Raw genomic sequence first — 25,061 nt, forward strand, 5'->3', positions numbered from 1 at the left:
TTTTTTCTTGTAAATCTGTTTTAGTTCTTTGTAGATTCTGGATATTAGCCCTTTGTCAGATGGGTGAATTGCAAAAATTTTTTCCCATTCTGTTGGTTGCTGGTTCATTCTAATGATTGTTTCTTTTGCCGTGCAGAAGCTCTGGAGTTCAATTAGATCCCATTTGTCTATTTTAGCTTTTGTTGCCAATGCTTTTGGTGTTTTAGTCATGAAGTCCTTGCCTATGCCTATGTCCTGAATGGTTTTGCCTAGGTTTTCTTCTACAGTTTGTATGGTGTTAGGTCTTACGTTTAAATTTTTAATCTATCTGGTGTTAATTTTAGTGTAAGGTGTTGGGAAGGGGTCTAGTTTCTGCTTTCTGCACATGGCTAGCCAGTTTTCCCAACACCATTTATTAAACAGGGAATCCTTTCTCTATTGCTTGTTTTTGTGAGGTTTGTCAAAGATCAGATGGTTGTAGATCTGTGGCATTACCTTCAAGGCCTCTCTGCTGTTCCATTGGTCTATATCTCTGTTTTGGTACCAGTACCATGCTGTTTTGATGACTGTAGCCTTGTAGTATAGTTTGAAGTCAGGTAGCGTGATGCCTCCACCTTTGTTCTTTGTGCTTAGAATTGAATTGGCTATGTGGGCTCTCTTTTGGTTCCATATGAAGTTTAAGGTGTTTTTTTCCAGTTCTGTGAAGAGGGTCATAGATGGCTTGGTGGGGATAGCATTGAATCTGTAAATTACTTTGGGCAGTATGGCCATTTTCACAATATTAATTCTTCCTAACCATGAGCATGGAATGTTTTTCTATCTGTTTATGTCTTCTCTTATTTCCTTGAGCAGTGGTTTGTACTTCTCCTTGAAGAGGTACTTTACATTTCTGTTAGTTGTATTCTAGGTATTTTATTCTCTTTGTAGCAATTGTAAATGGCAGTTCTTTCTTGATTAGGCTGTCTTTAAGTCTGTTATTGCTGTATAGGAATGCTTGTGATTTCTGCACATTGATTTTGTATCCTGAGACTTTGTTAAAGTTGCTTATCAGTTTCAGGAGATTTTGGGCTGAGACAATGGGGTCTTCTAAATATACAATCGTGTCGTCTGCAAATAGAGACAATTTGACTTCCTCCTTTCCTATTTGAATACCCTTTATTTCTTTTTCTTGCCTGATTGCTCTGGCCAGAACTTCCAATACTATATTGAATAGGAGTGGTTAGAGAGGGCATCCTTGTCTAGTACCAGATTTCAAAGGGAATGCTTCCAGTTATTGCCCATTTAGTATGATATTGGCTGTGGGTTTGTCATAAATAGCTTTTATTATTTTGAGATACGTTCCGTCAATACCTAGCTTATTGAGGGTTTTTAGCATAAAGCGCTGTTGAATTTTGTCAAAGGCCTTCTCTGCATCAGTTGAGATAATCATGTGGTTTTTGTCTTTGGTTCCGTTTATGTGGTGGATTACATTTATGGGCTTGGGTATGTTGAACCAGCCTTGTATCCCTGGGATGAAGCCTACTTGATCATGATGGATAAGCTTTTTGATGTGCTGTTGCAATTGGTTTGCCAGTATTTTATTGAAGATTTTTGCATCTATGTTCATCATGGATATTGGCCTGAAGTTTTCTTTTCTTGTTGAGTCTCTGCCGGGTTTTGATATCAGCATGATATTGGTCTCATAAAATGATTTGGGAAGGAGTCCCTCCTTTTGGATTGTTTGGAATAGTTTCAGAAGGAGTGGTATTGGCTCCTATTTGTGTGTCTGGTAAAATTCAGCTGTGAACCCATCTGGACCTGGGCTTCTTTGGTTGGTAGGCTGTTAATGCTGCCTCAACTTCAGCCCTTGTTATTGGTCTATTCAGGGTTTCGACTTCTTCCTGGTTTAGACTTCGCATGGTGCAAGTGTCCAGGAATTTATCCATTTCTTCCAGGTTTACTGGTTTATGTGCATAGAGTTGTTTGTAGTAATCTCTTATGGTAGTTTGTATTTCTGTGGAATTGGTGGTGATATCACCTTTATCGTTTTTTATTGCATCTATTTGATTCTTCTCTCTTTTCTTTTTATTAATCTGGCTAATGGTCTATTTTGTTGATGTTTTCAAAAAACCAGCTCCTGGATTTATTAATTTTTTGAAGGGTTTTTTGTGTCTCTGTCTCCTTCAGTTCTGCTCTGATCCTAGTTATTTCTTGTCTTCTACTAGTCTTTGAGTTTTTTTGATCTTGCTCCTGTAGTTCTTTAATTTTGACAATAAGGTGTCGATTTTAGATCTTTCCTTGCTTCTCATGTGGGCCTTCATTGCTATAATTTTTCCTCTACACACTGCTTTAAATGTATCCCAGAGATTTTGGTATGCTGTGTCTTCATTCTTGTTGGTTTTGAAGAACATCTTTATTTCTGCCTTCATTTCATTGTTTATCTAGTCAATGTTCAAGAGCCAGTTGTTCAGTTTCCATGAAGTTGTGCAAGTTAGTTTGTTAATCCTGAGTTCTAATTTGATTGCACTGTGGTCTGAGAGACTGTTCTGATTTCCATTCTTTTGCATTTGCTGAGGAGTGATTTACTTCCAATTATGTGGTCAATTTTAGAGTAGGTGTGATGTGGTGCTGAGAAGAATGTCTATTCTGTGGATTTGGGGTGGAGAGTTCTGTAGATATCTATTAGGTTTGCTTGGTCCAAATCTGAGTTCAAGTACTGGATATCCTTGTTAATTTTCTGTCTCGTTGATCTGTCTAATATTAACAGTGAAGCATTAAAGTCTCCAACTATTAATGTGTGGGAGTCTAAGTCTCTTTGTAAGTCATTAAGAACTTGCCTTATGTATCTGGGTGCTCCTGTATTGGGTGTGTACATATTTAGGATCATTAGCTTTTCTTGTTGCATTGACCCTTTTACCATTACGTAATGCCCTTCTTTGTCTCTCTTGATCTTTGTTGGTTTAAATTCTATTTTATTAGAGACTAGGATTGCAAATCCTGCTTTTTTTTGCTCTCTATTTGCTTGGTAAATCTTCCTCCATCCCTTTATTTTGAGCCTATGTATATCCTTGCATGTGAGATGGGTTTCCTGGATACTGGACACTGATGGGTTTTGACTTTTTATCCAATTTGCCAGTCTGTGTCTTTTGATTGGGGCATTTGGCCCATTTACATTTAAGGTTAATATTGTTATGTGTGAATTTGATACGGCCATTTTGATGCTAGCTGGTTCTTTTGCCCTTTAGTTGACGCAGTTTCTTCGTTGTGTTGATGCTTTTTACCATTTGGTACGTTTTTGGATTGGCTGGTACTCTGTTCCTTTCTATGTTTAGTGCTTCTTTCAGGAGCTCTTATAAGGCAGGTCTGGTGTTGATGAAATCTCTGAGCAATTGCTTGTCCATAAAGGATTTTAGGTCTCCTTTGCTTATGAAGCTTAGTTTGGTTGGATATGAAATTCTAGGTTGAAAGTTCTTTTCTTTAAGGATGTTGAATATTGGCCCCCACTCTCTTTTGGCTTGTAGGGTTTCTGCTGAGAGATCTGCTTTGAGTCAGATGGGCTTCCCTTTGTGGGTAACCTGATCTTTCTCTCTGGCTGCCCTTGGCATTTTTTTCTTTCATTTCAACCCTGGTGAATCTGACGATTAGATGCGCTGGGATTGCTCTTCTTGAGGAATATCTTTGTGGTGTTTTCTGTATTTCCTGGACTTGAATATTGGCTTCCCTTGCTAGGTTGGAGAAGTTCTCCTGGATGATATCCTGAAGAGTGTTTGCCAGCTTGGATCCATTCTCTCTATCACATTCAGGTATACCTATCAAACATAGATTAGGTCTTTTCACATAATCCCATATTTCTTGGAGGCTTTGTTCATTTCTTTTCACTCTTTTTTCTCTAATCTTGCCTTCTCGTTTTATTTCATTGAGATGATCTTCAATCTCTGATATCCTTTCTTCTGCTTGATCAATTCAGCTATTGAAACTTGTGTATGCTTCGTGAAGTTCTCATGTTGTAATTTTCAGCTCCATCAATTCATTTATATTCTTCTCTAAGCTGTTTATCCTCATTAGCATTTCGTCAAACCTTTTTTCAAGGTTCTTAGTTTCTTTGCATTGGGTTAGAACATGTTCTTTAGCTCAGAGAATTTTGTTATTACCCACCTTCTGAAGCCTGCTTCTGTCAGTTCATCAGACTCATTCTCCATCCAGCCTTGTTCTCTGGCTGGTGAGGAGTTTTGATCCCTTGGAGGAGAGACATTCTGGTTTTGGGTATTTTCATCCGTTTTCCGCTGGCTTCTTCCCATCTTTGTGGATTTATCTACCCATGGCCTTTGTAGTTGGTGACTTTCAGATGGAATCTCTGAGTGGACATCCTTTTTGTTGATGATGAAGTTATTTCTTTCTGTTTTTTAGTTTTCCTTCTAACAGTCAGGCCCCTCTCCTCTAGGACTTCTGGAGGTCCACTCCAGACCCTGCTTGCCTGGGGATCACCTGCATGGTTGCAGAACAGTAAGGGTTGCTGCCAGTTTCTTCTGTTATCTTTGTCCCAGAAGGATACCCGCCAGATGTCAGCTTTAGCTCTCCTTTATGAGGTGTCTCTTTGGCTATACAGGGGTCGGGGAGCTGCTTGAGGAGACAGTCTATCCCTTATAGGAGCTCAAGTGCTTAGCTGTCAGCTCCGTTGTTCTGTTCAGAGCTGCTGGGCAGGTATGTTTAAGGCTGCTGCAGTGGAACTCATAACTACCTCTTTTCCCAGGTACTCTGTCCTGGGAAGGTGGGGCTTTATTTATAAGTTCCTGATATACTGCTGCCTTTTTTCAGAGATGCCCTGCCCAGCAAGGAGGTAGCCTAGTCACAGTCTGCCAGCAGAGGCATAGCTGATCTGCTGTGGGCTCTGCCCAGCTGCTGTGTGAACTTCCTTGCAGTTTTGTTTATAGAGGTGTAGTTAGAAATGCCTTGGTAGTGGTGGACTGCTTTGGTAATGGTGGACTGCCTCGGTAATGGCGGACTGCCTTGGTACTGGTGGACTGCCTTGGTAATGGCAGACTGCCTCGGTAGTGGTGGACTGCCTTGGTAATGGCAGATGCCCTTCCCCCACCACAGAACTGGACTGTCCCGGGTCCAGCTGTGCTTGCTGTGAAACTCTCAGTCCAGGGTGTTTCAGATTGCTGGTCTTTGTGGGGGTGGGACTGGCAGAGGCAGATCACCTGGCTCCGTATTTCAGCCCCCTTTTTTTCAGTTGAATGGGTCACTCTGTCTCTCAGGCGTTCCAGGCGCCAGTTGAAACAGCTGGCCGGATTTGTGTGAGTTTTTGTGCGGATGCTCACTGTACTGGCTGAAACAGCTATGCTGGAAACTCATGGTGCTTTTCTGCCTGGGAATCACCTGGTCTGTGTACAGTAAAAACTTGTTTGGAAATGTGGCGATCACTCACCCTCTGTGTTCCCGCTGGGAACTGCACTCCAGAGCTGTTCCTGTTTGGCCATCTTGGATGCCTCCCCTATTAAGGTAATTTCTTAACTGGTTTTCCTGTTTCTAGACTCTTTCTGCTATAATCTATCTCAACACCAAAGTTACTTTTCTAAGCTCTACATGTCTCCCTTTCCTTTACTTAAAAATCATTGAGGTTTTCATCAGTCTACAGGATTACATCTGCTTGTTCTATAGAAACATTTAAAATTCTCCACAAGTTGCTCTCAACTTGTCTCTCATAATTCATTATCTTTTTTTTTTTTTTTTTTTTTTTTTTTTTTTTTTTTTTTTTTTTTTTTTTTTTTTTTTTTTATTTTTTTTTTTTTTTTTTTTTTTTTTTTTTTTTGAGACAGAGTCTTACCCACTGTGCTGCTCAGGCTGGAGTGCAGTGGTGTGATCTCAGCTCACTGCAACTTCTGCCTCCTGGATTCAAGTGATTCTTCTGCCTCAGCCTTCCAAGTAGTTGGGATTACAGGTGTGCACCACCATGCCTGGCTAATTTTTGTATTTTTAGTAGAGATAGTATTTCACCATGTTTGCCAGATGGTCTCAGACTCCTGACCTCAGGTGATCAGCCCGCCTCAGCCTATAATTCATGTTCCTATACCCCCTCTCCCTCCATGCCTTGATTGAATTGATTAATATTCGTCAACATGTGGTGTCCTTTCTTGATTCCTGTGCTTTTGTTCAAGCTAGCCTTTTTCTTTGGCATATGCTCTTTCATTCTGTTTTCTTGGCTCAGTGCTTTTCTTGCATGAGAGTTACCTTGGAAGCTTGAAAAGTACCTGTGCATAAGCCCCAGTGTGAGAGGTTTTGATTCATTTGATATGCAGTGGGACCTGGGTAGTGATTCTAAACAATATGATGAACAACTAATATTAACTCTTCAAAATTTTAGTTTTCTTCAAAAATTCTCAAGACTCAGATATATAATCTCCTTTATTCCTCCAGTCAGATTTGTATTTATAGTGTACTTTAATTTCCACTGTAGCATTTATCAAGAAACTGTCATGTGATATGAGGTTTGATTGTTCATTCATTCAAAAAATATATGCCAGACACTATCTAGATAGATGCTTCAGTCTTTGGATTTGAGTATCAGAGAATGCCTTTATGAAGAAAGAATATGAAGGAGCCAGCTCTGTGAAGATTAAACTGGGGTTAGTGGTGGTGGTGGGAGAGGTAGGATGGAATAGCCTACTTTCAGTAGGAAAGTGATTGGTCCTTTTAAGGAATTTGTGGCTGGAACCATAGAGCGAAACAAGGTGGAGTTGGAGAGATAGGCAGAGATCAAATTATTATTGCAGGTATTTGCAGATTGTGTTAAGGACTCTTGGATTCCATTTTAAGGAGAAGCCACTGAAGATTTTTAAGCACGGGTTTGATGTGATCAGATTTACACTTAAAAGATCATTCTGTTCCTGCAGAAGACTGGATTTGAGTGGGAGTATGGTGGGTGGGAAGCAGCAAGACCAGTAAATAGACCAATTAAGATACTGTGATAAATTGATCTCATTTATATGTAGAATCTAAAAAAGTTGAAGTTAGAGAAGTAGAGAGTAGAATGGTGGTTTCTAGAAGCTGGGCCTGAGGGAGTGGGAAATGGGGAGATTTTGACCAGAGTTCAAAGTTTTAGCTAGAGAAGAGAAATAACTTTTTGAAATGTACTGCACAGCATGGTGACCATAGTTAATAATAATGTATTTTACATTTTGGAATTGCTAAAGGAGTAGATTTTTAATGGTCTCGCTACAAAAAATAAGTGTCTGAGGTGATGGATGTGTTAATTAGCTTGATATACTCATCCCACAATTTGTGTGTGTGTGTGTGTGTGTGTGTGTGTGTGTGCGTGCGTGTGTGCGTGCGTGTGTGTGTATCACATTGTACCCCATAAATACTTGCAGTTATTATTTGTCAGTTAAATAAAAAGATGCTATTGTCTAAGCATGAAATTCAGGTAGCATATATTTGAGATATATTCAAGGTATATTTGGGATATTCAAGATGTATTTTGGAGGTAGAATCTATAGGCTTGTACATTATTGATGAGGGAGAGAGACTTTTGACAAATTGTATATGGAAGTGCTATTTATAAAGGTAGTAAAGATGAGAGAAAATTGGGTTTAGAGATATCAGAGTTAGCTTTAAATAGGTTAAGTTCGAGATGCCCGTGAAATGTCCAAGTAGAAATAGTGAATAGGAAGTTGGCCACGTGAGTCTCATACTCGAAAAGTAAGTTTGCACTGAGGTTATATATACATTCTAGACCCTTTGGCATATAGAAGATATTTATCACCAAGGGATGTAATGAGATTAAATAGGGAGAAAAGAGATGTGAACCCTGAAGAAAGGACTGATATTTAGATATTAGGGATAAGGTGAAGAGAAAAATCAGAAGAATGCTGTGTCATGTATGTAAGCCAGTGGAAGACAGATTCCGTAAAGTGGGTTGATGTGATACTGATATAAAAAGAGCAATATTTTAAGAAGATTATTCTGACTACTGGGTTTAGGGTGAATTTGAATTATGAGGTGCTTGGGGTTATGCTTATTTCTCTGATAATGAAAAATCATTGTTTCCAGGCAGTAGTTCATATTTCAGCCTTGAAGGCTAGGATTACAATGCGGTATGGTTCTCCTAATCTATGAAGTAAAGAGAACATAGAGAAAACAGGCTCCTGTTGTCCTGGCAGTATCTGAGAGAGTAACTTCTTGGTTATAGGAGCATCTGGTTCCTAGATAAGACATTCTCTTGGTACGCACTTACACTATGTGAGACATTGTTCTAGGCACTTTTAATACATTCTTATCTAACCTTCATTGTATCTCCTATTTTAAAGTACGTGGCATCATTCTGTTCTTTCAGAGGTTAAATAACTTGTTACATAGCTACAAGTAGGAGCTGAATTTGGAAGCAAATTCATCTAATTTAAAAACCAGTGCTGTTTATCACTTGCTATAATTGTTTTTAAAGCAAGAATGTCCAAAGCTTTTTGCAGTGCTGTCAGGGTTTAGAAGTATAAACTGGAAGAAACACTATTATTTATAGGAAAAAAAATATTTCTCTGTTTAATTTTTTTACTGTAAAATGTAAAACTTAAGGTTTAAGTAATTAAAAGGAAATTTCACTTGATAAATTACTGTCTTTTTTTTGATTGCAGTGAATGCTTTTTTTTTGGACACAGAGTCTCACTCTGTTGCCCAGGCTGGAGTGCAATGGCGCTGTCTTGGCCCACTGCAACTTCTGCCTCCAGGGTTCAAGTGATTCTCCTGCCTCAGCCTCCCGAGGAGCTGGAATTACAGGCACCCACTACCACGCCCGGCTAATTTTGCTTTTTTAGTAGAGATGGGGTTTCACCATGCTGACCAAGTCGGTCTTGAAATCCTGACCTTGTGATCCACCCTCCATGGCCTTTCAGAGTGATGGGATTACAGGTGTGAGCCACCGCGCCTGGCCAAATGCTATTTGATTCTTGAAAACATTAAGGCCTAGTTAAAAAAGTAATACTAGCACTTTGGAATTTGGAGACCATCTTGGCTAACACAGTGAAATCCTGTCTCTGCTAAAAATACAAAAAATTAACTGGGTGTGCTGGCACGTGCCTGTAATCCCAGCTACTCAAGAGGATGAGGCAGGAGAATCACCTGAACCTGGAAGGCAGAGGGTGCAGTGAACCAAGATTGCACCACTGCACTCCAGCAGGGCAACAGAATAAGACTCCGTCTCAAGAAAAAAAAGAAAAAAAAAAAGAAGTAAGACTACCCAGATAGCTCAGTCAGTAGAGCATCATATTTTTAATGCTAGATTAACTAACGACGTGAAGATTGGATAAAGGGATGACACATTTCTAGAATTTTGCTGATGTTTGTTTTCTGAGGAGAAAAGCTGCAAAATTTTCATCCGGTGGCAACTATAGGTTACTGCAGACTTGATAGAAGATGAATATGGTCTTGACTCTTTGAAGCACTTAACTACTTGTGAGACATAGTGTTAACATCTGATACAGAGCATTCTATGTACATCATTTCACTTGCCTCTTTAGAACAGTACTGGGAAGTAGATCATATTACATCTATTTTTTACATATAGAGAAACTGAGACTCATAAAATGTAAGTAATTTGCTCAAGGTCATAAAACGAGTAAGTCAGCAGGCATACTGACTTTTGAGGATGGGGGTGATAGTGGTAGGAAGATAAGAGGGAGACAGTCAGAACATGATTACCAAATATGCTGTATTTAGGACTGGAATTAACTGGTCACTTTTTAAAAGACTGTTAATACCTACTTGTCAAATTGTTCTCCAGAAGGGTGGTGTACCAGTTTACACTTGTGCTAAGTGCCTGTAATGGTATCCCATTGCCCAAATCCTTAACAAAATGGGAGAACATTGGTTTTACAAGTTTATCTATCTGTGAATTACCTGCTACTTTAGTTTGGTTATGAAAGATTATTTATGATAACTTATAAGTGCCATTAATTTTTTTTCAGTGAGAGGTGTGGAATAGAATATATAAAATAATATTTTATAGAGTAAATCATAGATAGCATAGATTAAAACAGGATGAGGATGTTAGAAAGGTGACTAGGTAAGTGATTTTGGTCTGGATTGTGGCAATGGAAATAGGCGTGAAGCTATATGATAATGTCAAGCAGGAATTGACAGGACATGGCGATGAGTAAGGTGAAGGAGAAGTCAAGAATGAATGTGAGACTTTCACCTTTTTAAAAAGGCATATTTATATAATTTACACAGGTGGCTGATGCATTTAACACATGTGGCTTTGATGTTTTCTGCACTTACACATTATATATTGATGCCTCAAAGTATCTTTTTTTTAACTTTTTAAAACATGGAGGTAAAATCCACCATTTTAACCATTTTAAAGTGTATACTATTCATTTGTTTATAGTATATTCCCAAAGTTTACAACTTCTACCACTATCTAATTCCAGAGTATTTCCTCACCCCCAAAAGAAATTGCATTCCTTCCAGTTCCAACCTCCCCTCATCTCTTGGAAACCACTAATCTACTTTTCAGTCTTTATAAATCTACCTAATCTGGGCATTTCATATAAATGGAATCCTGTAATATGTGACCTTCTGTGTTTGGCTTCTTTCACTTAATGTAATGTTTTCAAGGTTCAGCTGTGTTGCAGCTTATGTCAGTACTTCATTCCTTTTTCTGGTTGAGTAATATTTTATTATATGAATATACAGCATTTCATTTGTTGTTTTATTCATTGATAGATACTTGGGTTGATTGCACTTTTTGGCTGCTACGGGTAATGCTTCTGTTAGTGTTTATGTACACTTTTTCATGTGAACATATATTTTTAGTTCTCTGGAAATATACATAGGAGTGGAATTGCTTGGTCATATAACTCTATGTTTAACTTACCAAGTAACTGCCAAACTTTTTTTTTTCTTTTTCTTTTTGAGATAGGGTCTAGCTGTTGCTCAAGCTGGAGTGCAGTAGCATGATCGTGGCTCGTTACTTCCTTCAACTCCTAGGCTCAAGTAGCCCTTCCAACTCAGCCTTCCCCCAAGTATCTAGGGCTATAAATGCACACCATCACTCTTGATTAATTTTTTAAATTTTTTTGCAGAGACAGAGTCTTTCTATGTCCCCAGCTAGTCTTGAACTCCTGGCCTCAAATGATCCTTCTGCCTTGGCCTACCAAGGTGTTGGTATCACAGGTGTGAACCATCATGCCCAGCTGTAAACAGTTTTTCAAAGTAGCTGTACCATTTTACAGTCTTATCAGCAATATATGAGGATTCCAATTTCTCTACATCCTTGCTAACACTTTGTTTTACATTTTAAAAATTATGGCCTCCCTAGTTGGTGTGAAGTGATGTCTCATTGTGGCTTTGATTTGCATTTTCCCATGATTGAACATCTTTACATTTGCTTATTAGGCATCTGTATGTTTTCTTGGGAGAAATGTCTTTTTAAATTCTTTGCCTCTTTTTTTTTCTTTTTAAGCAAGCCTATCATTATTTCTATTTCTATTTAATTTAGAACTCACTTATTCTGATGGATCTGTTTTACCACAAGACATTGTAGTTGTCTTTTACAGTATTCTTATCTTATTTCAAGTGACACACACATCATTTCTTCTTCCAAATTCTATTGGAAGTCAGGATATTCACAGGTTACTTACAGTCCACATATGTTTTTAATTGTGTAAAATATACATAACATTTACCACTATTTTTAGCTATAAAATTCAGTGACTTGAAGTACATTTCCAGTGTTGTACAACTGTTGCTATTATCCATGTTCAGTACTTTTTCATCAGCCTCAAAGAAACTCTGTACCTATTAAACAGTAACATTAGGGAATTTATAAGAAATTGAGGGGGGGTTTCTCTTGAAATGGAGTCTGATTTAAATCTATTTAAACTCTGTTACAGCTTACATTCATTTTTAGAAGCATGTTATGAGAAAGAAAGCATATTGACTTGTTTAATTTTCATATTTCTCACTGGTTGTTAGTTTATGAAGGGACAATTTCTTGATATGGCAAATATAATCTTGAAAATATATACATTTTACCATTTTATGTGTACACAGTGTATATACTATATATTACATATAATTTAATGTTGAAAATATGTTTATATATTATAAATTTATTATATATAACTTACTATTTTAGGAAACTCAAGAATATACCCGAAATGTCGTTAGATACTGCCTTGAAGCTCTTCAAGACTGGTTTGATGCTATTAACTTCGTAGATGAGGTATGTATATTTTTTGATATATGTAAAGACATTTAAGAAAAGTGTTAGATTTCATTTAATGTTGAAAATAATGAATACTTTTTCATAGAAGAGGGAAGGAAGTCAGAATGAACATATTATTAGGCTTTGAAAAAGAGAATTCTAAAGAGGAGGCTAGTTCTCTAGTTCTTTGACATTTAGGAATTTCAAGAGTAAACTAATATGTCTGCTTATTTTCTAGAGAAGATTGGCATGATTTCTTTTTCCATTATTAAGTATATATGTCTCATTATTTCTCAGGAGTGAAAATTAGTTTCAGTTGAATATGTAAAAGTGCAATGCAAATGTGAGTAAGATAGGGGAGATTAATGAAAAGGGTATCACAACTATATTAATTGGACAGTATTCTGCTTGTCAGAGTAGGAAAAGATGGGCTTGAACAAAGGTGATTATTGTTAATAATGAGAAGAGCTGGCACAGACATGGTATGTATAAATTGAACAAGTAATTGCTTTTAATAGCTGAGTTTATCATCAGAAGCTCTTTCTTTTCCTCTTAGGAGGTAGGGTCAGAATATGTCATATGCAAAAGAAAGATCTTGTTTCAGACAGCTCACACCCGCTTCATCTGATTTCTGAACCCTGGGCACAGAGAACTGCTGCTGTGTGTTTGTATATATATGTGGAGGGCAGGCAAATTTTATCTCTTGTGTGTTTTTCTTTCTTGCTGTTTTAAAAAATTTTGACACAATCACAAATTTATAGAAAAGTTGAGTGGACAAAGAACTTTCTATTCTTGAACCATTTGAGAGTTCATTTGTTGACTTGGTGCCTCACTACCCCCATGCATTTCAGTGTTTCCTTCAAAGAAGGATATTGTCTTATATAGCCAGAATGCCACTATAAAAATCATTGATATATTATTAGTATTTAATTCTTAGAACTCATTTATATTTTACCAGTTGTCCATGATATCTTTTATAGAAAAAGGATCTGGTTCAGAATTGCATTTTGTTATCATGTCTCTAGTCTCTGTCTGAGACATTTTCCCAGTCTGTCTTTGCAGTTTAGGACAGGGACTTTTTTTTTTTTTTTTTTTTTTGAAACAGAGCCTTGCTCTGTTGCCCAGGCTGGAGTGCAGTGGTGTGATCTCGGCTCACTGCAACCTCCGCCTCCCATGTTCAAGTGATTATCTTGTCTCAGCCTCCCAAGTAGCTGGGATTACAGGTGCGTTCCACTGCACCTGGCTGATTTTTTTTTGATTTTTAGTAGAGATGGGGTTTCACAATGTTGGCCAGGCTGGTCTGGAACTCCTGACCTCAGGTGATCCACCTGCCTCGGCTTTCCAAAGTGCTGGGATTAATGGCATGAGCCATTGTGTCTGGCCAGGACAGTGATATTTTGAAGACCATCTCTCAATGTGGGTTTGTTTCATGATTAGATTCAGATCATGTATCTGTTTTAGGAATGTTACAGAAGTGATGTTATAGTCTTTTCATGGCATCCTATCTGATAGTTTGTGATTTGTGTTCCACTAATTATGTTCTCTTTGATCACTTGATTAGGGTGGTACCTGCTAGACTCCTTCATCATAAAATTATCTTTTTTCTCATGTAATTAATAAAGTGTTTTGTGATCCAATTTTCAATTAATTCATTTATTTTTGTCTCTAGAGATTCATAGTTTCTATTTTATTTAATGGGTTATAAGCTATTAACTGTTTTTATTTGATGCTCCAGTTGTTTCAGATTTGGCCAGTGAGAGCACCTTAAGCTAGTTTCTGCTTGTCCCATCATTTTTTGAGTACTTCCATGTTTTCTGGCCCACCAGGATGTTTCAGAGTCGTAGTTTCCCCATCCATTCCTGGAATCAATCATTTCTTTATGGATCCCTGGTTACTTTTAGTGTAGGACAGTATTTAGAAAAATTTAGGTGCTACATGGGCTCACTGCTATTGGGTGTCACTGCTCCCAAGTCCTCACAGTGAACAGAGATTAGGAGTATATATACGTAAGTCTGTATACATATTTGCATCTATATTTATTTTTCTGTCCATAGAGAAAGCTATGAGTTCAAACTGGTACTTTTAATTCCAATTTAACACTGTAGGATTTATTCCAGTTTTCTTCAACAGTGGGAAACCTGGTTTCTGTTATCTTTAATATATTTACTTATTTATAAATTTATATTTATGTATGGCTGGGCGTGGTAGCTCACGCCTGTAATCCAAGCACTTTGGAGGCCAAGGCGGGAGGATCATCTGAGGTCAGGAGTTAAAAACCAGCCTGACCAACATGGTGAAACCCCTTCTTAAAAAAAAAGAATTATATTTATGTATGACCAATCTCATATATAAATATGAGAAGCAATTCTCATCTCAGTTGCCCCCTTTCCTCTGCAATGGATGTCTTCTTTTCCCTGCTTTGACTGTGAATCTGCATCCTATTCCACCTTTCCCCACACATGGACACCCTCCTAATCCTGCCTGGGCCCTGACTCCCCACCTTGGACTGCCTTTCTGTAGAGAAGTCACGTTCACCCTCTTTGTGCTTGGAACTCCCACACTGGGCTTTTCCTCTTTTTGAATGCCCTCCTTATCCTGCCTTGGCTCTGATGCCTCCTGCTGGGCTCTTCGCACATGTGGATGATCTCCTCACCCAGCTTGGATTTTGATTCCCTATTCCAGGCTGGCCTCCTGTATTGTTGCCCTTCTTACCTCAATTAGGCTCTGATTCCCCATGCCAGGTCAGTCCCCACATGGAGGCCCTCCTTACCCAGGTTGGCTCTGATGCTCTACATTGGACTGCCCTGCTCTGTGGGTGCCCTTTGACTCTGCCCACATCTGATGCCCTATGCTAGGCCACAGCCTCTATGCCCAACCAACCTCTGACATCTCAACCCATCAGCTACCCCCAACAGTTGCCCTCCTCAGTCTGAGCTCTGACTTCCTGCTCAGTTTCCTAACCGTTAGACGCTTATTTTACCCTGCTCGCTCTCTTTACCTGCTAGTGGCTTTAGGAATGGTTTGAGAAGGGAAGAACCCGTTGTTATCTTTAGCTGTAACCCCTTCTGCCTTAAATTAACTTTTCTTCACCTCTCGTCACCCCTCCCCCAACATTTTTGTCAGCTCTTAGCCTTCAACCTGGATTTTGTCCATTTGGATTCTGATTCTGCCCCAACCAACTCACCTTGATTCTTTGCCTTGTCTAATTGTTGGTCTCTAGGCTTAAATTTTGTTTATTTAAATGGTAATGAGTCAGTCTTCAGAGAGAACATTCTCCACCCTTCACAGAGCTCCATCCCACTTCCAGCCTGCTTCCCTTCTTCACCCTGTCCAGGATCAGTTCCTCAGCTGGAGCTTTAACTGAAGCTTTTCTCAACCCAGTTTTCTTTGGTATTTGAAACTTCAGAAATTATTGTTGAAATACTAGCATCACTAAGGCAACAGTAAAATTGAACTGGGGGAAAATTATACACAAGAAAATGATATTTACGTTAATCATGCTTAGAATCAGGAGTGGAATGAAGGACAGTTAGAATCATGTATGACATACAGAGCAGCTGAACTCTAGAAAATATATTTTTTACGTTGAAATATTTTTAGGAAGATATTGAATGTTCTTAAAAATTTAAATGGATTCTTAAAAGAAGATAAATTAAGTATAGAACTTAAGGAATCAAATAATATGTTTTTATATGGTGTTTAAAAGGTTTTATTATTCCTCCTTTTTTGTCCTTGAGAAGTGGAGATGCAGAGATATTAAGTGACTTGCCTTTAGTTATGTAGCACGTTAGGGTACTCCTGGGTCCACAGTCCACATTTCAAAACTCCTTGTTTGGTAGTATTTTTTTTTTTGGTCTGGTATTTTAACTGTATTGGTTGTTGGCAGTGGAAAGAGCTTTAAAGACAGGCAGATTTGAGTGTAAATTGCAGCTCTGCCATAATTCAACTAGCTGTGTGACCTTGGACAGATTTTTTTAAGTTTAATTTTTAATATATTTTTATTTTATTTTTTTTAACACTGCTGAGCCCATTTCCTTATCAATTGAAATAATATTGACCAGTGAGGATTGACTAAGAGGCATATATTACATGTGTGATAAACATTAGTTCTTCTTTCATCCTTGTGGGTGGATGTTAGCAGTTATTATGTTAATCTAGCACAAATCAAGCAAATAATATGTTTTTTTGTTGTTGTTTTGTTTTTTGAGACAGGGTCTCACCATCTTGCTCAGGCCGGTCTTGAACACTTGGGCTGAGGTGATCCTCCTGCCTTGGCCTCCCAAAGTGTTGAGATTACAGGTGTGAACCATTGTGCTTGGCCAGTAATATGTTTTGAACTGAAGTAAGCCAAATCAAATAATTGTATAGAAAGAGGGGATAGAATAAATTTTCCTATAAGACAGGCCATTTAAGAATTCTTAAAAACATGAATATCATGTAGGGCAACAATTGTGAGTTTGTACTAGAGTGGGTTTGGCTAGAGTCTTCTGGTAAGAGGAAGGTAGAACATGCATTCATCCAGCAAGTATTTATTGAATGATTACTATGTTGCAGACGTTGGGAATACAGTGATAAAACAGTTCCTAACTTAAGGAAGTGGAAGACAAGTATATGGTTAATTTGATTCCTGTGCTTCTGTAAAGTTGTGACCAGGTGCGATGTGGGAGGATAAAAGGGAGCACCAGATTTAGCCTGAAGAACTCCAGAAAAGCTTCTTAGTAGAAGTGTCAACTGAGCAAAGTCTTAAACGTTAATCCAGTGGGAGAAGGGATATATAGCATTTGGGGCAGAGAGTATAGCGTACACAAAGGCACAGAAGCTTAGTAAGTTAGGGGCACTACCTATGGTGCGTGAATTTGTGTGACGGAAGATGAGGCTGGAGAGGTAAGCTCTTCTCAGGAGTTGGAAGGTTATCAGGACGCTAAAACCATAGGGAGTCATTAAAAGACTGTGAGTGGAAGAAGTTCAAGATTAAATTCATGTTTGAGTAAGACCACCTTCTGGCAGCATATAGAGGGTAATAGAAGATAGGTTATTCTAGGTTCTTTTTATGCAAGAGGAAAAATAATTTAAAGCAGCTGGAGTTAAGCAGTATTTTATTATAAATACATAGGGATATCTAAGGGTTAGGGCACCTGGATGTCAGGGATGGACTGGAAATCTGAATAAGAACTGCTGTTACTTGCCTTTGCCCTGTTTGTATGTGCCTCATTTTTTCCTTCCCTTTCTGTGCTTTTCCCATGTGATGAAATACTGCCTTCTTATAGTTGCCTAATGTTACCACTTAAGGCATACTCCCAGCTTGCCTGTGAATGTCTCTGAATCCCAGTTCCAATTTTTTAAGAGAGAAAGTCATTGCTCAAGTTGGGTTGGTGTCCCCTGCTCTGCCTCCAATCAAGTATGACTACTATAAACTTGACTGTCAGGCCCCAATCTCTATGTGTGTGGGGTTGAGGTGGCAGAGAGTGGGAGGGGGATACACAGTCTGAGAAGATGGGAGGGTTATGAGCTAGGCAGACACCACAAAAGGTGTCTTACGAAGGGTAATAGTAGAAGCAGGGGTTATCACTTAAATCTAGGCACTAGGTATTGAGGACCCGAGCTTAGGTTAGTTAGGTGCAGTGTAGACAGAAAGAAAGTGGATTTAAGGGATACTTAGAAAATAAGTAAACATAATTTGGTACCTCATCAAATACAGGAGGCTTGTGAGAAGGAGGAAGTCTACATTTCATATTTAAATTACTGGGAATCTAGAGAAGTAGGGCGGTGGATTGAGTTTTACGGCAAAGATACTGAGTTTGGTTTGCACACACGGTATTTGTGGTCGCATGGAATATTAAGTATCAATGTTCAGTACACACCTGAATGTAGGATTTGGAGTTCAGGAGTGAGATTTCCGCTGAGATTTGGGAATTATCTGGATAGAGTTAGCAGCTGAAGCTGTGAGTCTGGATAAATTCACATATAATGAGAAGACTACAGAGTGAAGAATGGAATCCAAGGACTGTCAGTGTATATAGGAATAGAAGAAGATCTTATCACGTAGCTAGTCTGTAACATTAGATAAGGAAGGAATATGAACTTTAACATTACAAAGAATGTGAATTTAGGGTATGCTAAAGCCCTGAAAGATAAAATTTTATTTTATCTTTCTTTTATTTGTCGCAGCTACCCTGCTCTTTATTTATGTCTGATGCTTTAAGCATCAGGCAACTGAGGCACAGAAAGGTATAGTTTTACAGTTTTACAGCTATAGGTGGTAGAGCCAGGATTTGAACTCATGTGGTCTAGCTGTTAAGAGTTTACACTTAGGGGCCAGACACCGTGGCTCATGCCTGTGGTGCCAGCGCTTTGGGAAGCCGAGGCGGGTGGATCACTTGAGGTCAGTAGTTCGAGACCGGCCTAGGCAACATGGTGAAACCCTGTCTCTACTAAAAATACAAAAAATTAGCCAGATGTGGTGGTACACACCTGTAGTCTGAGCTACTCAGGAGGCTGAGGCAGGAGAATCGCTTCAATCTGGGAGGCAGAGGTCACAGTGAGCTGAGATTGTGCCACTGTACTCCAGCCTGGGGGGACAGTGTGAGACTCAAAAAAAGAGTCTGCACTTAGGCTGAGCATGGTGGTTCATGTCTAATTCCAACACTTTGGGAGGGTGAGGCGGGCAGATTGCTTGAGTCCAGGAGTTTGAGAGCAGTCTAGGCAACACGGTGAAAATCCTGTCTCTACCAAAAAATAGAAATTCGCCAGGCGTGGTGGTGTAAATCTGTAGTTCCAGCTACTGAGGAGTCTGAGGTGGGAGGATGCTTTTAGCCTGGGAGGCGGAGATTGCAGTGAGCTGTGATCATGCCACCATATTCCAGCCTGGGTGACAAAGTAAGATCCTGTCTTTTTTTTTTTCCCCCTGAGATGGAGTCTTGCTGTCGCCAGGCCGAGTGCAGTGGCGCAATCTCGGCTCACTACAACGTACGCCTCCTGGGTTCAAGTGATTCTTCCGCCTCAGCCTCCCGAGTAGCTGGGACCACAGGCACGTGCCACCATGCCCGGCTATTTTTTCTATGTTTAGTAGAGACGGAGTTTCACCGTGTTGGCCAGGATGGTCTCGATGTCTTGACCTCGTGATCCGCCCGCCTCGGCCTCCCAAAGTGCTGGGATTACAGGCGTGAGCCACCGCGCCCGGCCAATCCTGTCTATTAAAAAAAAAAAAAAAAAAAAGAGTCTGCACTTACCCACTGTGCTTAATGCCTTCAAAGGAAATTGAGAGAGATTCTGACTTAGCTAGTTAATGTAGAATTTGTTACTAAAACGATTATGGTAATGGACAGCAAACTTTTTAGAATTTTATTTTTAATTGTGGCAAAATACACGTAAAACATAAAATTCACTATCTTAATCATTTTTAAGTGTATAGTTCAGTACTGTTCAGTATACTTGTATTGTTGTGCAGCCAGTCTCCATAACTTTTTTATCTCAGACAACTGAAACTATACCCATTAAGTAGCTACTTCTCATTTTCTCTTCCCTCAGCTTCTTGCAACCACCATTCTCCTTTGTATCTCTATGAATTTGGCTGCTCTAGGAACCTCATATAAGTGGAATCATACAGTTATTGTCTTTGTGACTGGCTTATTTTACTTAGCATAATGTCCCCAAGGTTTATTCACGTTAGAGAACATTGTTAGAATTTCCTTTCTTTTTATAGAGGGCAAAATTTTATTTATTAGAACAAATTTTTATAGCCTTTACATAATGAGCAAGATGTTATTATCTTACTGGTTTTGAAAAAAATAATTATTTAGGGGATCGTGACATATTTAGATTCCTTATAACTTCTATAATGATACCACATTAGCATAGTGATCTGAATGTCCTGGATAAAAATTTTAGCAAGAGAATATTTACTAAGAACTTATAAAAGCATTAAAAACGAACAATCCCTTTTTAGTTTTTTTAAGAAGGACAGCTATGGTATATTTTTGTCCCGAAGAACAAAAATTTTGTGATTCATGGGATTCACAGATTTAAAATACAGTTTTTGTAATGTTTACAGGAATGCCTAAGGTCATTGACATACTTTTTACGAAGTTTTTTTACAGAGGCTGGTGTGTTTGGTACTGATTGGAAGCATCTTATCCAGCTGGTGAAGGAATCTAACAATGCCCTGTATTTATAACTCTGTTTAGGGATGTGGTCAGAGTCTTCTTACAGATTTGAATATGACAGTGGAATCCAGATTAGCTCCTCAGTTCTTTTGCTGCTTGTAGAATGAGAATATTAATAGTTCCTACCCCATAGCGTTTTTCTGAGGATTAAATGTGGTAATGTGAATAAAGTGCTTAGCATGGTGACTGGCACATAGTAAGTGCTCAATGAATGTTACATGTGACTATTAGTACTGTCGTGATCTTTTGTATATATGCATTTGAAGAGTCCGAAATGACTTACTGTAGAGGAAAGTCCATTCCATCCCTTGTTTTTGTAATGATTATTTGCTTTAGCTGAGTTGAATTTAGGAAATATTAATCTGAAGCTGGATGCTTCAGAGGATTCAAAGTTGAGTGCAATACAGTTTCTGCCTTCAAAAAGCTTAAGTGTTTAAAATGGAATAATTTTATCTATAGTGATATTAGAATCTACATCTTCTAAAATGTTAAGTTTTGAACTAAAAGTGTAGGAATAAATCCAGATGAGAGTATGGTCTAAACATTTTACAATTATTAAACACAATTACCGGCATACCCATTTATAGACTGCATTCTAGCCCGGGCAATAAAGCAGCACCCCTGTTCTCTCTCCCTCTTCCTCTTCCTCTTTCTTCCTTTCCTTCATTCTTTTTTTTTTCTTTTTTTTCTTTTTTTTAAAAAAAGAGAAACCTTAATTATGATATACTGTGAAATTAGTTTATTTTCCTTAACTATCTGAAACATAGAGTAATAACTAAAAAAACAGTAATCAGCAATAGAATTAGTAGCCCTATCTTCTGATATCAATCTTCAATTGAAACTAAACAAAATCTACCACACATTTGCTTTAAATGCCTATGTTACTGGTACATATAGACAAAAAAAAAAAAACAAAAAAAACCAACAACTAGCCAGGTATGGTGGTCTGTGCCTGTAGTCCTGGCTACTCAGGAGGCTGATGTTGGAGGATCACTAGCGCCCAGGAGGTCAAGGCTACAATGAGCCAAGATTGTCCCACTGTACTCCAGCCTGGGTGACAGAGTGAGACCCCATATCAAAAAGAAATAAAAAGGTAAAGATAGGTAAACTTGAAAGTATAGCAGTGTAAATTACTCGAGCTAAAGCACAGGGGAAGAAAAGATTATAATGAATCCATCAGTAACAGAGCCTTGGACAATGAATGCAACAGCTAGTGGATTAAAGATCTGAAGCTAGAGTACTCGAAAAGAGACAGCTTCAAATAATGGCTTAAAATGTTTAAATTTGGTGAAAATCATAAGCCCAGTATTTCAAGAAACTTAACAACCTGCTGGTGAGTTTTATTTTGCTTTAACAAAATAAAAACCACAGCAAGCCATATTGTAATGTAAATCATTGGTAAAAATTTGTATTCTCTGGATCTTTATAAACATTCAGAGAATAATAGGTACATATGTATTTCAGGGAACAACAATAGCAATTGTCTCTGACTTGTGGTCAAAAACAATGTGAGAAAAAAGGCAGTGGAAAGATATCTAAAAGTCTTGACAGAAAGAAAGAAACATTATAAAGCTAGAATTATAAAACTAGAAATTATTTAAGAAATGAATTCAAATAATATATTTTCCAGACAAACAAAAGCAGAGAGAATTTATTGTCAGCAAATATGCACTATGAGAAATGCTAAAGAAAATTCTTCAGAGGGAAGGGAAATAATATCAGATGAAACATGTATCTCTAAAATGAAGGATTTCAGAAATAGAGAATACGTAGGTAAATACAAAGTGTATGTTTCTATTAATTTTGTTACAAGATAAATGGTTGTTTGAAGCAAAAATACTAATTAACTGGTTGCATTAGCATTCTCCAGAGAAACAGAACCAACAGAGAAAGAAAAATAAAAAGAGATTAAGCGAAAGAGAAAGATTGTAAGAAAGTGGCTTATGCAATTGCTAGCAGTCTTCATAACCAGGAAGAGCAGGTGTTCCTGTGCAAAGGCAGTCAGGCAGAATAATTTTTTCTCTCATCTGGGGGAGGGTCAGCCTTTAGTTCTAGTCACACCTTCAACTGACTGGATGAGGCTCACCCAATATTGGGAAGAGCAGTGTGCTTTACCTAGTCTACCAATGTAAATGTTAATCTCATCCAGAAACACCCTTGCAGATACACTCAAAAGAACGTTTATCAAAATATCTGGGTACCACCTGCCCTAGTCAAGTCAATACATAAAACTAGATATCACAAGTCTACCCCTTGTCAACCTGGCAACTATAGCATCTCCTTAAATCATACTTAAACTCCAAGTAAAGACAGTAACAAGGCCATGATTTCACCTAGTCTGATGTAACAAAAAAAAAAAAAAAAAAAAAAAAAAAAAANAAAAAAAAAAAAAAAAAAAAAAAAAAAAAAAACCATTTTACAACCATCTTAAAATTTCTCTAAAATAGTCTTTGACTTGTGGATTTTGTTTGTTTATTCCAGCCAGCACCTAACCAAGTCACTTTTCATCTGCCACTACATCGTTACTATGCTATGTTTTTGAGTAAGGTAAGACTGTCATTAAACAATTCTCTTCTTTTTTTTTTTTAATTTTCAAAAATAAGAATTGACTTAGTAACTTTCTTATTGTAATTTTTAGGCTGTGAAATGTCAAGAACTAGATTTGGATTCTGTTTTACCAGATCAGGAAATGTTAATGAAACTAATGATTCACCCACTCCAAATTCAAGTATGTATTCAGGCATTTAAAAAGTTTTGAAGTTGAAATGGATTCTCTAAGTGATTCTTCCTTTATTTATGTCTTTCATTGTTATTATAGCTGAGATGTTTGAAAACTCTTTTAAAAAGAAGTTGTTACTGTATTTTTGCCCGATTATGTTTAGGTATTTTTCATTCTTTGAGATTTACTTTTACTTTTTCCAGAAATTCTTTTCATGATATTTACTTATGGGGTGGCATTTAACACACTATAACACTGTTTTGGGAGTCAGGAGATCAGAAAGGTTCTAGCCTTGGTGTTACCACTGTTTTATTTTCCACAAGGTTTAGGGTAATTGACCTCCTTGATTCTCAGTTTCTCTATTTGTACAGTGAGAGGAGAAAGAAGAGAGAAGAATTAGCTTATATAAGCACCATGATTTTGTTTAGTACCAACACTATAATTTTGCAGGCCAGCCTTTTATATACATTAGAGGGACTTGCACTTCAGTATGTTTTTCCTGGCAATTTTAGATTTGTTACTTATAATATTATTGAATTTGAACTCTGGGTGTTAGGAAACAAGAGATAAAATTATGACTCTCAGTTTTAGTTGCCACTGGACATAAATACATGAAGAATTAAATACTGATATAGTGAGAACATTTATTCTGACCTCTAATATCTGGAAAATTAGTAGTATAGATTTAAGATTGAGTTAGAGTGAATTAAAGATGTAGAATGTCTTCATTGACTTTGAACAATTGGTTTTATTTTATGCTTATTCCAGTGTGTGTTTTTTTAAACATTGCATATATTAGGATTGTTGTTGTTGTTGTTGTGGTGTTACTTAGGGTTTTCTTGAGGGAGAAATACAGTGAAATGTAAGCGTTGAATTCTTATGAAAGATGCCAGTGAAAGTCATGATAAATGTATCCAGAGGCCAACATGGAAAACCAACTCATGTTTAAACTCTTAAAAAATGGCTATGTGAAAACATAATTATTGTTTAAAAAAAATGTAAAACTGTATATTTCAACTGATTATCTTTAACATTGGACAGACTGTCAGGCTCATATTATGATTACATCATTAAATATTTTGAGATGGTTATTTATAATATTTTATAAAGATTGAGTTTAGATGATTTATTCTTTGTCCAATTTACTTTTATTTTATTAGGCAAGTCTTGCGGAAATCCACAGCAATATGTGGGTAAGAAATGGCCTGCAAATCAAAGGACAAGCCATGACCTATGTCCAGTCTCATTTCTGTAATTCCATGATTGATCCTGACATTTACCTGTTACAGGTAAGCCAACAGATAATGCCGATATACTTTATACTTACAGATAATACAGATATACTTTAGAAGTGTCTCATTTGTACCCAGATGAGTACATTTGTACCCAGATGAGACACTTCTAAAGTATATCTGTATTATCTGTAAGTATAATTTTAATTTATAGAGGTGACTGAGTGATGACATGGCGAGGTCAGTGCCATTGAAATAATAATTTATTACTTAACGTTTCTCGAGAGAAAAGGCATACCACCCAGCACAGTGCCACAAGGAAAGCACCAGGTTTTTGTCAAGAGTCAGAAAGGATTGAGCGGGAAGGGCCTAGGCCAAAGCCTTTATTGGGGTTTCTGCCAGAAAGGCAAGTTAGGATGGGCTAGTGTGAATAATTCCAGCAGGCATTGAGGCCTAGAGGCTGTACCTGGCTCTGTGGTACTAGGCCCTGGGTTGGTTTAGGGCAGGGTAAATACTGGGTTGATGTGTGACAGTTAGATAAAGATGATGGTTGGCTTGCATGATGGGCATATTCCCAAGTAAGTTGTTTATTATGTTTAGGAATTAGCTGGCTCTGGGAGGGACTATCTGTCTTTAGTCCTGTAAGGCCCCTCAAGATGTCAAATCATAACATACAGAAAATAAAAATTATAGCCAGGCATAGTGGCTCACAGCTGTAATCCTGGCACTTTGGGAGGCTGAGGTGGGTGGATTACTTGAGGCCAGGAGTTTGAAACCAGCCTGGCCAACAT

General features: G+C 37.9%; 1 protein-coding gene across 1 annotated transcript in view; it reads left to right on the forward strand.

The window, feature by feature from the left end:
- Positions 1-25,061, forward strand: part of LOC108295256 (E3 ubiquitin-protein ligase UBR3-like) — a 139,380-nt gene that overhangs the window by 72,399 nt on the left and 41,920 nt on the right. Inside the window, exons 11-14 of the mRNA XM_017517324.2 lie at positions 12,089-12,175; positions 22,801-22,866; positions 22,958-23,047; positions 24,199-24,327. Coding sequence (XP_017372813.1) covers positions 12,089-12,175; positions 22,801-22,866; positions 22,958-23,047; positions 24,199-24,327 — 372 coding nt within the window. The remainder of the gene's footprint in view (positions 1-12,088; positions 12,176-22,800; positions 22,867-22,957; positions 23,048-24,198; positions 24,328-25,061) is intronic.

Source organism: Cebus imitator, unplaced genomic scaffold (genome assembly GCF_001604975.1).
Source record: "Cebus imitator isolate Cc_AM_T3 unplaced genomic scaffold, Cebus_imitator-1.0 Scaffold628, whole genome shotgun sequence".
Taxonomy (NCBI): domain Eukaryota; kingdom Metazoa; phylum Chordata; class Mammalia; order Primates; family Cebidae; genus Cebus; species Cebus imitator.